The 16,692-nt window shown below is 38.6% G+C and overlaps 1 protein-coding gene across 1 annotated transcript in view; it reads right to left on the minus strand.

Moving 5' to 3' along the window:
• The window catches only part of Dhx36 (DEAH-box helicase 36), a 45,491-nt gene extending 35,473 nt beyond the window's left edge, over window positions 1–10,018 (minus strand). Inside the window, exons 1-5 of the mRNA XM_036190134.1 lie at window positions 9,685–10,018; window positions 6,644–6,768; window positions 5,488–5,722; window positions 2,119–2,157; window positions 756–926 (exon numbers count right to left, since the gene is read on the minus strand). Of these exons, the coding sequence (XP_036046027.1) occupies window positions 756–926; window positions 2,119–2,157; window positions 5,488–5,722; window positions 6,644–6,768; window positions 9,685–9,912 (798 nt within the window). The 5' untranslated portion in view covers window positions 9,913–10,018. The remainder of the gene's footprint in view (window positions 1–755; window positions 927–2,118; window positions 2,158–5,487; window positions 5,723–6,643; window positions 6,769–9,684) is intronic.
• Window positions 10,019–16,692: the final 6,674 nt, after the last annotated feature.

The raw sequence follows: 16,692 nt of genomic DNA on the forward strand, positions 1-16,692 counted from the left end.
CTGTAGAAAGACCTTCAAGACCAAATTCTATCTCAGTTCATCACTATTTTCAAAACATCTTTTCATGTAATTCTCTGACTAACTACTTTCTTTTAGATTTGTCTTCAACAGTTCAAGACTACAGTCCAAACTTGAAAATTGTAATTAGAAATGAAGTACACATTGATAATTTCTATTTATCATTTTCTATGTGTAGCTGAGACTGGTGTCTAACTCCTGGTCCTTAGCTGGTTGTTTTCAAAGGCTGAAGTGAAATTTAATTATAATCACTGCCTACTTCCTTCACTTCCTGCAATGTTGGGCTAACAAGGGATGTCTGAAACAATGTTTTACTTTCATGTTAATGCTTCCTCTGAGGAGCTTCATTCAAAACTCGGTCAATAGAACTCCAGGCTCAAATACAAAACAAGGCTTCCTATTTCACCACTACTCTGAGTGAGCCTAGTGGCGGAAGGTAAAGCAGGTTTGAGGAAGACTGTTTCAGCGTCTCGTCAGTTTTATAAACATTTTACTGGCTTTTCAGTTTTTAGATTTGTGTTGGAACTAACCTGAGTTCGTGAGTATCTACTATTGATGAAGGAGATGATATCCATTCTTTAGGTATTCATTATCAAGCATTTGCCAATTAAGCATTTGCTCTCCTAAGGACAATTCCTAAGTATAATAAAGAATCATTGCAAACTTAAAAGCCAGTGAAGTTCAATCATAATTCCTTAGGAGAGAGAGAACACATTCACAAGTGAGAGTGTACTTACTGAAATGGCACTAATCCTTCTCGGCTGCGTACACACGATTCTGCAGGCAGAGCCTTTTCCTCTCTCTATGTAGTCATCCAAGATGAACTGCGTGACCTGAGTGGTTTTGCCGCAGCCGGTTTCACCACTTACCACTGTTACCTGATGGTTATTGATTAAATTTACCAGCTCCTAGTTCAAAGGAGAAAGTAAGTGAACAGCAGCACATACTGACTTAAGTCTCAAAAAAAAATATTTAAAGTTCTCTCCAACTGAAGGTAAATAAAGACAAATTAAATAGTAAATCATGTATCTAGGAAAATCTTAGAGGAAATAACATTTTAAAAATTTTAGGTACATACTAATATTGTTCATACTAACAATTCACTGTATTAACAAAACCATCACCCTGCTACTTCAAGAATATAAAATGTACATTTAAATTTTTCCTATCTAGTCTAACAATGTATATCATGAGAACATGTTTCATGTTTGAACACTAAAACAGCTGGTAAACATTTGATCCTCAAAACCCACAGCTTCTGCATCTGCAGAACTAAAGCACAGATTTTGAAGAAGCTATTATACCTATACTGAACTTGTCATAATTCCCTAAACAATACAGTGCATAACTATACTGCATTTACATAATTAGAGGTATTGTGGGTAATCTAGAGATGATTTAACCTATACAGAACGTTTATAGCTTATAAGAAAATATAACACAATTTTATATAAAGTACTTGAATATCTGAGGGTTGTAGTACCCAAATACAATCCCCACAGATACTGAGGACTATGCTCAGCAGTGTAATATAACTCATTCATTCAACCAATAATTCCTGGTTGCCAATGTATCAGCAGGTGTTGTTCCAAGTTAAGAGATACAGAATAAACTAAAGAGACCCTGACCTCAGGAACTTACATTAGACTAGGAGGGGACACACAGAGAAGTCAGGTGGCAATAAGTGTCATGAAAAGCAAAGAAAAAGAAATAAGGCTGGGAGGACAGAGCCAGATAAAGGACTGTGCTATTCTATGTAGGAGGTGTGTGATGAAATGGGGCCAATCCATTAGAACACTATTCTTGGTAGTTCCTCAATTTTAATTCATGTGCTTGGTCTTGAGCTAAAAGCAACACAATCTTCCAGAGACACATATGAATATTCTACTTTTTAAACTCCAAAGAATTTAACAGTCTTTGGAAAAAAAAAATCAGAAAACTGGTTCATATCTTTTTAAGAACTCTAAAGCATTCAGTTAACTTCCTGAAGGGAGAAAGTTCAGTAACTGTTATTTCTTCTCAATGTGGAGCTTCTTTAAAAAAAAAAAAAATGGCTAACTTTTGTACAAATCAAATTCAAAAGTACAAAGCATTTTTTACCTTTTGCATTCCATATGAAGGCAGCTTTTTTCTGAAACACTGAAATTTAAACAAAAACCATACTCAGAATAAACATCATCAAATTATAATCAGAACAGATCATAGGTAAAAGTGTTAGACAAATAGTTTCATTATTTTATAGTGCATGTGAAATACCATGACTTAAACAGAATTAATTACAAAATATTTACTAGAGGTTAGTTTTACATTTACTTAAAGGTTAGAAAATGCTATGTGACCCATCATCTAGTAATATAGTAACAATCTATAAATTCTTGTATCACTTTATTCTAGTTCTATCCTACATGGTCAGCATAGATGATTTCTACATCATTCTTTCCTCTATTCATTCATACACGGTTTACTAATGCAATAGGCACTGGAGCAGATCCAATGCTTATAGAAAATTTAGTATTTCATTTCAGAACTATAATTTCTATTAGTCAATTTATTAGTCTAATAATATTTTATTAGTCAACACCTCATGGGTTTTATTTCATAGGGTTGGCACAGAGTTCACTGATAAGTCTTTATATATATATAAAAGTAACAGTTTTTGACACACAGAGCTTCTTGACAAATTTATAATTTGTTATATAGCAAGTAGAATATCAAAAAGAACAAATTATTTGATTGATGTGAATTTTCTTGTGAATTTTCAAAACTATTCTGGAACCCTATACTCATACTAAGAAGTACTAGAATTTATATTCAATACATCCTGTAACATGAAAAGAATCTTCAGCAGTATAGAAACAAGGCAGTTTTAACATCCTTCTTTTGAAAAACAACTTTTAATTTAAAAACTAGTATTAAAACATGCAAATTACAACTGGAACTGTTCTAAGTAATCGAGGACAGTATTACCACACTTGTGGTAAGATTTTTTTTTTTTTTTCAGTACCATAAATAAGATGTCAATGTGTTGGATTAACATGAGCTTAGGGTTAGAAGTTATAAAGCCACTACATATTACTTAAAATTTTCTTTTGAAAACTTTTAAATTACTTAAAAATTATTTCACAATATCAAAAAATACTAATACACAATGTCATCAAATGCCACCCTAACATATAAACTATTACACTGCCTTGCAAACTAGAATGCACAATCCCTTTTGATGAATGAGCTTCAGATTCAGAAACCCTGCTTCAGAAATTAACACAGAAGAAATCCAATGTCCATCAACATCTGTCCTTTGCAAGTGCATGCCTGTATACAACACACACACACACACACACACACACACACACACACACACACACACACTCTGCATCACCAAAAAGTATTAAACTGCTTTTTAGGGGTAAGGTTTGAAAGATGACTCAGCCAATAAGAAAGCTTCTTGCTCTTCCAGAGACCTAAATTCAGTTTCACACACCCACATTGTTGACCAGCTACCTGTCATTCCAACTCAAGAGACTACAATGCCCTCTTTAAGCCTCCACGGACACCTGCACTCACAAGCACATTAACTACACCATCTCTGCTACTACTTCTACCTCTACCTCTACCTTTACCACCACCACCTCCTCCTCCTCCTCCTCCACCTCCACCTCCACCACCACCTACTCACTCTCTCTCTAATAAATAATAAATCTTCAAAACATTTTAGAAATAGGAAGATTTCTGCTATTGATAAATATTGATAAATACTTCAATACTGATAAAAGTTTGCCTTGCCAGCATGAGGACTTGAGTTTAATCCCCAAAATCAACATTTGAAACAGGAGCCAGCTGTGGTGTGTTAGCATTGGGGAAGCCAGAACAGGCAGGTCACTGGGCTTGCTGACCAGCCAACCTAAATTATTTGTTGAACTCCAAAAGAGTGGAAGACCCTTATTCAAAAAACAAAACATCCAAGGTGGATGATTTCTAAGTACTGACACCTCTGGCTTCCATATGTACATATCCGCCCCCACAAACCAACTAAAAAGCTGAATTTTAAATTAACAAAAAATTTAATAGAAATATATTATATGTATTATAACATGTATTAGTGACTGGGAAAGATTATTTTTTTTAGGCTAGAACAGTCACCCATCTGAATTTTGTGCCTTATAGAAGCAGAGACAGTAACCGATTTTTATTCATAATGTAAAAGTTCTTTCAGCCAAAAGATTCTGAATTAATTCACCTCATAAGTCTCACCAGTGTCCAAATCATATTGCTCTTCATGGGCATCAAACAGCTACGCAATTTGGACCCTGGATAACCTCATCTAAACTACTCTAATAGGAAAGTCAACCTTGATCAATGCAGCCTATGGGTTAGTACTTTCTCACGGATTTGATAGTGTGCCTTCTCAAAAATGGCAACACATATTATCAGAATACCCTTGGTATTTCTCTAAATATGTATGCACATGTGAAGATTTTATCACATCTATATCTAGAACACCCATAAATCATACAATTTTACATTTTGACTGAAGGGGGGACTTTAAATAGTGTGTCTGACACAAATAATAATTTGTACAACCTTAGTCTCATTGCAGCTATACACTTAAATGCTGGCAAACATAAAATGGATCATCTAACTTTTGAAAACTTAAATGTTATCATCCATAAAAGGAAGGAGTTCTAAGAAACTTCACAATTCTATTTGTCTGGACTCAGGATTTGTCACTAGACTGGCCTAGAAAACTGGGTTCCCAATGGCATTAGCAGTCTCAACACATATGCATCTGTGAATAAGATACAACACCACAGGTTGTATGGAATTTCTACCCTGCTTTTCTCTGTCACCAAAGAAAGTCCTTCCACAGAGGGGTCTGATTGAGTAATCACACTCAACCGTACCAAGCACTTAACCTTCGATCATAAACCCACTTCTGTGGTGATATATTGTGTACCCTAATAAAATTTGCCTGAAGATCATAGAACATAACAAGCCACTACACTAAACACAGATGCCAGGCAATGGTGACACACACATTTAATCTTAGCACTCAGGGGTGGAGATCCTTCTGAATCTCTGAGTTCAAATCCACCCTCAGTCTAGGAGAGAAACAGAGCCAGGCAGTGGTGGCACACCACTTGGGAATCACATGCCTTTAATCCCAGCACTAAGAAGAAGTGATATGGCTGGGCTGAAAAAGGTATATAAGGCGTGAGGAGACAGGAACCATCCCTTTTCAGCTGGAGCTCTTTCAGCTGAAGCTTTTGTCAGCTAAAGCCTTTTCAGGCTGAGGAGTCCTAGAGGTGAGAGGTGGCTGTAGTTTGTTCCTTTGTTTCTCTGATCTTTCAGCATTTACCTCAATATTTCACTCCAAGTTTTTTATTAAAAGACCTATTACATTTCGAGCTACACACTTCTCTCAAGGGAGGGACGAGAATGACTAATTCTCTACCATTTGCTTTCCATTACCTGCATCTCTATATACCGAGGGTCCGTTTTTTTCTTTTGTAAATCTTCCATTAATTGCTGGTCTAAGCCTACATTTGGCTCATTTTCTTGCAATAAGTACTCAGAATCTCGGTCAATGTATGATTTGTCTGTGATCCTAAATGTCTTTTTTTCTTGGTTCAGCGATTTCTTTTCCTGGTTGTCCAATTTCTTCTCTGAGTTAATTTTTTTCTCCTTAGACACTTCAGTACCATACCTATAAGCACACAATAAAGAGCAAAAGGACCAAATGAAGAGCTACTCAGGGCCTAGAACAAAACAAGGCATTATATTCTCCAAATATTTCAAAACCTCCAACACTAAAGCAGTACAATGCAATTATGAAATATGCTTGGATTCTTACAACACATTCAGACTTTTCCCTATTTTTACATGAACTATAACCAGAAAATTAATTCCCCGAGGTACTTAAATTAAAACCCACACAATAATCATTCATCCTTTGCAGTCATTTCTACTGTTTTGCTTTTCGTGTCGAGGATTTGGTTTATTTTACAACTTTTTTCTGCCTGTTATCCTTTCTGAGATGTAAATGGAAACCTACATTGCACAGTCCCCAAAATACTTCTAATTTTCCCTATAAATAATATGGTTTTTGCAACCTCCTGAAATAGCAGCAATTTAACTTTATATACTCCAGCCCAATAAGAGAATTTTGGGAACAGAAAATGATAGGTAGGAAACACAAGTAATATCTCACACCCAATGCCCACTCCTGACATTTATAGAATATGCTATCTGAAAAAAAAAAAGAGTATACTATCTGAAATTTTCCTTTCTTGGAGTCAGGTGTGGTGGCACACACCTTTAATCCCAGCACTCAGGAGGAAGAGGCAGGCAATCTCTGAGTTCAAGGCTACCCTGGTCTACAGAGTGAGTTCCAGACAGCCAGGGGCCACACAGAAAAAAATACTGTCTCAAAAAATTAAATAAATGTTTTCTTTCTTCAAATCTATTACGCCACACTTAAAGACTCTTGAATAATAAATTTAATTTAGTGAAAAGACTAAAGATGATAGCTTTGTCTTTTTTTGCTTTTGCTTTGTCTAGCCAAAGCTATAACAAAATTTTGTACTCTTTACTATTCTTTATGAGAACATTTTTTATTTTATTTTACCCATGATCCTCAGGAGCAAACCAGGATATCTGTGCTTCTGAATCTTTATCATTCTTAGCTTGGACAGAATTCAGCAGCTGCACAATTTGCTCTTCTCGCCGTTCATCCATGTGTACTACAGCTCTCTATTTTGTCAAAAAGAAAAATCGTATCTATTAATACAAACATGCATATGTTACTTTACATCTAAAATGAAAATTTAAGGAAAGTAATGTTATACTCAAATACATATAAGAAAGTCACAGTTACCCACACTTACCTTCTAACCTAATCTCACTTCCTAGGACAAATTCATGGCAACATTTTTGTGTGCCCTTCTAGACCTTTTTGCTTACCACATGTCTATAAAATCAGCTCTAACGACGGCCAGCAAGGAGAGCATGTTTGTCTTATGCTCTCAGGCCTCAAACAGAAAATAAGTGGTCATTAATGTCCAATTTCTTCACCAAGCATATGAAGTAAAAGCATCCCTTCAATTTCCTCACCCCTAAAGCAAATGTTCTAGTTTTCTTTCTTCCCAAGAAACCTACTGGCAAATGCTCCATTTCTTCATTCTACCATTTCTTGACAGCCATCTCCAGAGTTGGCTTTCATAAGATCTTTTTGACACCCAATCATGGGTGCCTGCCACTATCAATTTATATACTCTTCTTCCCACCTCTAGATATTCCACCTTTGATTTTTTTTTTTCCAGCCTTCTCTTCCTCTAATTCTCAGTGATGCACATTTTACAGACCAGTAGCACAACAAGCCTGTTAGCAAAGTAGCCTCTCTCAGGCCCCATCTCAGTCACATACTTTAACAAGGTATCAGGTGAATCCCATGCATATTCAAGTTTGAGAAACACCACATGTGGACTTCAGAAATAGGCGTTCTTTCCATTATGTACCCTCACTTCAATAATACCCATGGGCCCTTGCACTACCAAATGCTAACTCTAGTCAAAGATTTCTCTAGGTCAGTGGTTCTCAACCAACGTGCCACGACCTCTTGGAGTCAAAAAAACCTTTCACAGAGGTCATCCAAGACCAAACACACAAATATTTATATTACGATTCCTAACAGTAACAAAATTAGTTATGAAGTAGCAACGAAAATAATTTTATGGTTGGGGGGGGTCACAACATGAGGAACTGTACTAAAGGGTTGAAGCATTAGGAAGGTTGAGAACCACTGTTCTACCTTATCAGAGCCATCCTGAAATCCTCACTTACATGTCCAATATCAATCTTTTAGGATTCTTTCATTTGAATAAACAGTCTATATACTTTATATAATAACACTGTATTCTGTCTATGGCACCTAGAACATTTATCTCTGTAAATTAGGTACCACATATTATGAACATAATGACTAAGACACCAGCTCATAAAAATTAAGTTTTCCATACATCTCCGTTGAAAGAACAATGAAGGACCATTGCAGTACTTTCATTTTGAAAGTACAAGCCTTTATTTTTATTTTTTAATGTAAAAGCAATGGAAATTCTAGGGTACAACCATAACAAGCTGAAAGTGGAGAAAGGAAGAATTACACAACTGAAAAATAATTTAAAGAGCAGAAATAAAAGATGTTAATGTTGACCATGATTGTATCAGACTCAGAGCTTCAGATCAGAATGATCAACTCAAGGAGGTATGTTAAACCCATATTCCCATGATTTCCGGAAAAGACCAATGAGCGTGGCTTCAATGACTAAGTTGGGAAGTAAAGAATAAAACGATCTAAAGATCCCTTTTAAGAGACAAAACATGGAGGGGGGTGGTGCGCAACTATAATTCAAAGAGTAGTTTAGAGGCTATGGAAAGAAAACAAATACTGGGTTGGACCCATAATTGCTGTAGAGATAAGCAAGAAAGTAGAGCAAACAGATTTGCCAAAACCAATGAGAAAGTCAATGCTCAATAGAATAAATGGCACTGACATTTGCTAAAATGGAAATTTGGCGATGCGGCTGGAGTCAAGAGTTCCACTAATAAAAGCCCAGCCCTGAGGTACACACACATGAAATGCCAGCACTTGGGTCAACCTGCACTTTATAGCATTAAAATCCAGTGCACTAGTTAAGTGCACACTTTACATACATAAGGAAAAAAATAACTTTCTCTTATTGAACTTATTTGTTTAGGTGTTTCTTTCCCCCTATTAAATTGCAAAGGTGTTCAGCTCCCTATAGCAGCATTCAAAAATCGCGTATGAAAAAGGGTCAAAAAAAAAGTTTTTCCAGAAAGAATGTAATAAAGTATTAAGATAAATTTTAAAAGCCCCAAGAAAGCTTCTATGAGAACGAGACGGTTAAGGGGAAAATGAATAAAATGGGTTGTTTTAATTACCTATCTATTTAATTACCTACGTATCTATTATAAAAGGCACTTCTCATTACGTCACTAAAATGCCATCCCAAATGCTTCTGTGCAATGACTTATTTATATTTTATTAGAACAGGTCATTCAAAAAAACATGCTTCCTATACTAGAGATCTTCACGATACAAGTCAAACTGACAAGCCCCTGATGAGACTGGCCAAATACTGCCCCTACAGAATCTTCTTTTAGGGTCGGAAAGTCTCCGTCTTAAAAGAGGAGCTACTTATCAACAGAAAATTCAGATACAGAAACGAACGGGAGGAGGAAAAACACAAGCATGTGACTCACTTTAACGCTAATACCATTAGCTAAACTAACTTTCTCAAAGATCTACATTTTAAGACAGTGCGCTACTGCTTTTGTTGGCTGCTCCAGGCAAAGAACTTAAAAGTGACAGTAAGTTTTCTAAAGGAAACGAGGGGCATCCCTCATGAAGTCTGCTTCGGCTGCAATCTGAATTCAGCATTTACCCCCAGTTCTCAAGTACTTAGGCAGAGCATGCACCGGGGCTGCAGCAGGGATGGCTTGGGTTAGGAAGCGCAGCCGGTCGAGCAACCAACCGGACACCGGTTACCGGAGGCTCGGCAGAGGCTGCCCCTAGCTCGAGCAAACGCCAGCGAAGGGTCAGGGGCGGCGGGGGCAACCGGCAAACACGTCCCACCTCGACCTCCATACCTCCTGCCTCTCGGCCTCCTTGTTCTTCTGCGTCTGCTTCTTGGCGTACCACAGGCCGATCTCGCGACCCTTGAGGTGTCCGGGATGCCGTCCCCGGCCCCCGCGGCCTCCTCCTCCTCCGCCGCCGCCGCCCGGGCCCCGGCCGCCTCCGCCGCCGCCGCCAGAGCCCTGGCCGGAGCCTCGCGGCCCGGCGTCGCGGCTCCAGCTCTGATGGTAGTCGTAGCTCATTGTCCCGGGTAGAGCACCAGGCCGGGCCAGACGAAACCGCTGAAAATGGCGTCCGGGCCCGGAAGCGGGCGCACATTCGCGTCTGCTTTGCTTCCGGCGCCCAGCGCGAGAGGGCGGGCCGTTGAGTGTCACAAGCAGGCATTTCCGGCGACGTCACGAACGGATGAGGCGGATTGTGCGGCTCACGTGCAAGTTTGTGTACTGGTTCGCCTTGGCTGCTTAGATGCGGGGAGGGCGGGGAGAGGACGGCAGCGTTTTTAACTTGGCCTGAAAAAGTGTGGCAGTTTGAGTGAACTTTCATTCCGTTGGTAAAACGTAGAATTTGTTTGCAAAGCCGTTTATACTAAATACATACCTAACAAAATCATGGGCCAATGTGTACTCTCCTCTAAGACCAAAGAAGTTCGTCATGGTCTTAGAAACTGCCCGGCACCTTGTTCAGTCATATAAGTCTACACGCGAATCTGCCCTCTTTAAAGAATCTTCATTACCGGAACTGGGGTGTCAGCTTAGTTGGTAAGAGTGTTTGCTTGGCATGCAGGAAGCCCTCCCTGGTTTCAATCCCAAACACAGTCTAAATGGTGTTGTGATCCAGACCTGTAGTCTCAGCAATCAGGAGATGGAAACAAAGAGGCCGGAAGTTCATGTCATCCTTGTCTACATAATTAATTTGAGGCCAGCCTAGGATACCTATGTCTAATAATGAGTAATAATTATAGTTATTATTTACTATCTTACCTATAGCATAAAATAAGCATATGTCTTTGGAGTCAAGGCAGAACTCTTGAGAAATGTGAATCACAGCTGAAGATTCACAATTTGATTTGAAGCCATATGCTGCTTATTAACAAGGCTAGTCAGTGCTTTGTGCCACCTATTACAAAGTAATGAAGTGAATGAGCCATGAGGTCTTAATTATCACCAAAGATTCTCTAATTTGTTTAGACCTTTGAGTTAAAGGTGACAGAGATACTTGGCCAAAACCAAAAAAAAAACACAAAATGGCAGATATATATGAGTTTTTAATTGCGTGGTTGTTTTCCTTGAAGGGAAGAATATACACACACACAATTAACTTAGAAAGAGAAATGCTATACTAACAGGAAGTAATACAGAATAATCCACTGTAGCCTGAAAGTTTTTTGACTAAGTGCATTTGAGTTCCTGAAATCTCTTATTATGAAAAGGCAGAACCTCCCAAAGAATTTTGTTCTAATTTTCCTAGAAAAGCCAGGGAAGACTGATTCATCACTGGAGATTGGAAGTCAGCAACGCACCTACACAGACTTTGTCACAAAACATCCACATCTCCTCTCTAGTATAAGGATGCCTTTATCATCTCTGTGTTCTCCATAAATGTCCTTGTTCTCCCTTTAGGTAGTATATAACCCTGTCCTCTGTCTTCACTTCCATACTTTTGGCTACCCAAAGTCAATTATACTCCCAAACTGTTAAGTAGAAAATTACAGAATGAATTCGTATGTTTTAAATTGTGTATTGTTCTACTTAGTGGGATGAAATGTTGTGGTTGTTTGTGTTCTGCATGGTACTTAAATCATCTCTTTGTTCATTGTATCTATGTTCTGTGGGCCCCAGCTTCCCAAACTCAAGTTTGTAACCCCATCCGAGGTCATGTAACTGAATGTTAGGGCTGTGAAAACTTTGGCAACAAAGAAAGTTTTCTGATCATGCAACACTTAAAAAATTAATATGAAGCCAGGCAGTGGTGGTGCACACCTTTAATCCCAGCACTCGGGAGGCAGAGGCAGGCGGATCTCTGTGAGTTTGAGGCCAGCCTGGTCTACAGAGTGAGTTCCAGGAAAGGCTCAAAGCTACACAGAGAAACCCTGTTGAGTTCCTGGAAAGGTGCAAAGCTACATAGAGAACCCCTGTCTTGAAAAGACAAAAACAAAACAAAATTAATATGAAATCAAGCGTGTAATTAAGGCAAGGTATTTTTGTTACACGAGCCCATGTTACATTATGCAGCTTCACTGTAGCTTTGATTTGGAACGTCAACTTGCACACACTGTGATGGGCATACAATCACTATGCAGTGTGGTAAACATTATCTGAAATACCTGGGTTCAGTCAAGACTATTGTATGCTATGAACTGTAGTGTTCTTAAAATACATAAAAGTAAACTGCTGTATAGAAAAATGATGGTTTAATTGTAGAAAAACAATGCTTGCTATTTTCATTCTATTGGTAAAATTATTAAGGCCACTCCACGTAGTTAAAAGGGAGGTTTATTTTGTGGGGTAACTTACAAATGAAGGGATAGGTTGTAGGGTCTGGGAAAGGTATGGTGCAGTCCGGCGGTGTTCTCTGGAGAACTCCGCTTGGTCTACCTCCAGTGTCCAGGGTCCCAGAACCAAGAGAGACCTCCTCTCAATCCTGGGTCTTCTGCTTCCTCCTCCACCCCGCCTTGTGGGCATGACCATTACCGAAGCCTCGATGGGGGTTGGAACTTCCAGGCCAATGCTGGGATGGCTACCCACTACATCATTCCTTAGCATTAATTACCACATTATTATATCTTTGGACTGTAATGTGCTAGAATGTTTGATTTTTAAAATTTCTGTTTCAATTGCCAATCTGAGTTTCATAAAAAACAATTAATGAATTTGGCTTGAGATGACATGGAATTTCCAACAATTTTGGAAATAATTCTAAATATACTTCTGCCATCTTGTGCTTTGTATTTATGTGAAATAGTGTTTATAAAGTCAAAACATTGATAACTGTAGAAATTACTGATAATGCTGTACATCCAGCAGTGAAGTTTTATTTATGTAAAAGTAAACTAGCACACCAACCTCATCTGTATACATACTTGATTTTGTCATTAATAAATGGTAAAAGTATATTATTGCAAAGAATTGGCTGTTTTGTCTTATTTTCTTTTTCTCTTTCTTTCTTTTTTTTCTTTTCTTTTTCTTTTTTTTTTTTTTTTCTAGATAGGGTTTCTCAGTGTAGTTTTGGTGCCTGTCCTGGATCTTGCTCTGTAGATCAGGCTGGCCTCGAATTCACAGAGATCCGCCTGCCTCTGCCTCCCAAGTGCTGGGATTAAAGGCATATGCCACCACTTCCTGGCTTGTCTTGTTTTCTTGAGACAATGTCTCATATAGCCCAGACCTGTCTGGAACTTGTCATAGAGCCAGAGAATGTCTTTGAGCTCTTGATCCTCCTGTCATCACCTCCCAACATGTACTACCATGCACAAATCAAGGAATTGTTTTAAGATAAATTTCTTTATTATTTCTTAGTGGTGTCCAATACTCTGTATACCTATATACCCAAAATTACAAAAACATTTCCTGAGCAAAAAAGGATTGTGAATGGAAAAGGTTTAAGAGACTGTGCAACAAGCTTCCTGTCCTTTACTTCCTGTGTCTCTTAGTTCTTCAGAACAGGTATGATGGCTTTGCAGTGTTTGTGTTCAAGTAACCATTATTTAACTTAATAAGGACTCCTTCCCTTGATTATTACCATAGTAATTGTGGTAATAATATGTACAAAAAGGAAGGCTTGAAGTGTTTAATTTAAAAGAAATGGTGAAGGTCCTTAGTTTTATAAGAAAGAAAATTATATGCAGAGATTACTAAGATAAATGATAAATAGGAATCTATGTAAAATTGTGAAGAAGTAAAAACAATCAAAATAATTTTGCTGTTGTACTTCAAGTTGATATGTTATGTACACAATACAAGATAAACTCTTAATTAAGATGAAAAGGCATCACATTTAAATAAGGAAGACAGGAACAGAAAACATGTTCTGATTGACAAGAATGTAATGTGCCAAAAGCACTGAGCCACCCTTTCCTTGTCATCGTTAGAAGGGTGGGCACAGCTGGGGAAGCTATTCGGAGAAAAGAAGGAAAGAAAGGGCAAAACACATTCACATAAAAAAATAATTACACTTTATCTATGTGGTGTGTGTGTGTACATGAGTGGAAGTCAGAGGACGACCTGGGGTCAGTTCTCTCCTTCCATCACGTGGAGTCAGGAGATGGAACTCATGTTGTCAGTCTTGGCAACAAGCATGTTTATCCACTGAACCATCTCACCAGTCCCCACATTCACATACTTTTAGAAGGTTTTGTTGGTTATTGATAGTAATCTCTTACTGGGCCCAGTTTATTAATTAAACTTTATTATGGAAAATTCGAGTGGGAAATAACAGTTTATAAAGGTTCAGTGATATCTGGGGTGGCAGGCATCCATGGGTATTTTAGAACATATCACACACAAATAAGGGAGCACAATGGTCAATGTCTCAAATTCTACTCACCTCAAGTCTCTTTTTTCCCCTCTAAGTTTATATGTGATCCAATTATGTGTATCTTTAATGTTGTTTATCCATTTTGTCACTTTAATCTGTATGTCCTCAGATACTGAACAAAGAAGATTAAGGAATGTTTTCCTTTTGAATAACTATGAGATGTTACAGAAAAACATAATTAGTAATAAGTAAAATTTGGAATCCAGACTACTGGTTGGGAGAGAGAATGTTACAGTGCTATGCATTCAACAGCTTACAATACTATCCTTCTCAAATGCTGTCTTTACTGTTCACAGGCTAGAACATGAATGCATATTGTGTTCAAAATGACAATATTTGGTGCCCACTTCCACAAACATCCAACTGCCCCATCCTTTACTCTACTCACCAATTAGAATGTAGCAAGAGTGAGCCACATAGAATCACAGAATGTAGTAAAAATAGACACTACATAGTTTAGTTGGTATCAAGAAATCTGGTATGCTCTATAGTCTTTATATCAATACACTGCCCCATTTGCAGGTTGATATGAAGGCCTGGAAGTAGGTCTTGTTAACATTCTCCTTGAGAATCAGAACCCTTCATTTTCTTCTTTCAGGTCCTTATGAGATTTTACTCTGTTAGGCTTTTCCTCCTTTTTTAAGATAAGGCGTTATGCAAGAAATCTGGAAGATATGTTACTGTAGAAAATAGTCCTTGCATGTGTGTTCTCCTTCTAAAAGTTGCTGGCTTTATGTCATATTTGGGCTCATTAACAAAAATCTATGCTAATGAATCCTTGACTATCAGAGTCTAGTGAATATGTCCAGCTAATTCAACCTTGTTTCCGCAACTGGTGTTCTGATGGCTGCCATTCTTTGTTGGCTTATTGGCAGAAATTTCACTTGACTTCAGCCATATGGATACTTGGCTCTATCCCAGTAATCCTTGTGCCACCAACCATCATCTATTGCCTCTTTACCTCTTGTGTACTAGAGAGGAGCATCCACACCCTTTCTGAACTATTTAAGAGTTGAGGGAAGTTTTGTAGTGTTATTACAATTTGTACTGGGGAGTTTTGTGTAAAGTTGATTCAAGCTAGAGTCATTTGGGAAGTAGGAACCTCAATTGAGAAAATGCCCTCTTCAGATTGGCCAGAAGGCAAGACTGTGAGGAGGCATTTTCTTGATTGATGATTGATATGAGAGAATCCAGCCAATTGTGGGTGATGCCATCCCTGGGTTGGTGATCCTGGGTGCTATAAGAAAATAGGCTGGTTTATTCCTAATTGCCAGAAACTGGAAACAACCTAGATGTCCCTCATCTGAAGAATGGATAAAGAAAATGTGGTACATTTATACAATGGAATATTACTCAGCTGTTAAAAAACAATGGCATCAGGAAACTTGCTGGCAAGTGGATGGAACTAGAAAAGATCATCCTGAGTGAAATAACCCAGATCCAGAAAGACAAACACGGTATTTACTCATTCATAAATGAATATTAGCTATAATGTAAAGGGGGACCATGCTGCAACCCATAGACCCAGAGAAGCTAAGTAACAAGGAAAGGTAAAGGGAGGATGCATGAAGCTCATAGTAAAAGGGAAATAGAATGGACATTGCCAGTGAATTGGAGGAGGGATCAGGAAGGGAGAATGGGGATGGAAATAGTAGGAATCAGGTAGGGGAGGACAAGGGAGAGAGTACTGGGAGAGACAAGTGGAATCTGGGAGTATCTCTAAGATGAGCTAGAAACCTAGAGCAATGGAAACTCCCAGGAAACTATGAGGGTGACCCTAGCTAAGACTCCTAGCATTAGTGGATCTGAAGCCTGAACCAGCCATCTCCTATAACCAGGCAAGACTTCCAGTGAAGGGATTGGGACACCTACCCAGACATAAACTCTTCAGCCTGTAATTTGTCCTGCCTACAAGATGTGCTGGGGTAAAGATGGCACAGAAATGGAGTGACCAACTGATGACTGGTATAGTTGGAGACCCTATACCCCAAGAGGGAGCTCCCTACTTAGGGTCAGGACCCAGAAGTGGGATGCCTCAGAGACCTAGTATAGAACCAAACAGGAATGGCAAAAAAAAAATCAATGAAATAACTCCTAATGATATTCTGCTATAGTCAGAGATTGGTGTTTAACCCAACTGTTATCAGAAAGGCTTCACCAAGAAGCTGATGGAAACGGATGCAGAAACCCACAGCCAAACATTAGGTGGAGCTGGAGAAATCCTGCAGAAGAGAGGAAGGAAGGGCTATAGGACCCAGTGTTGTCAAGGGCACCACAAGAAAACCCACAGAACCAACTAACATGAGCTCATAGGGGCTCATAGTGACTGAACTGACAATCAGGAAGCATGCATAGGACCGACCTAGGTTCTCTGCATATATGTTACACTTGTGTGACTTGGTCTTCCTGTGGGACTCCTCGCATTGAGAGTGGGAAATGTCTCTGACTCTGTTGTCTGATTTGGGGACCCATTCCTCCTTCCCAGTTGCCTT

This window comes from Onychomys torridus, chromosome 6, assembly GCF_903995425.1.
Source record: "Onychomys torridus chromosome 6, mOncTor1.1, whole genome shotgun sequence".
In the NCBI taxonomy this organism is placed as follows: Eukaryota; Metazoa; Chordata; class Mammalia; order Rodentia; family Cricetidae; genus Onychomys; species Onychomys torridus.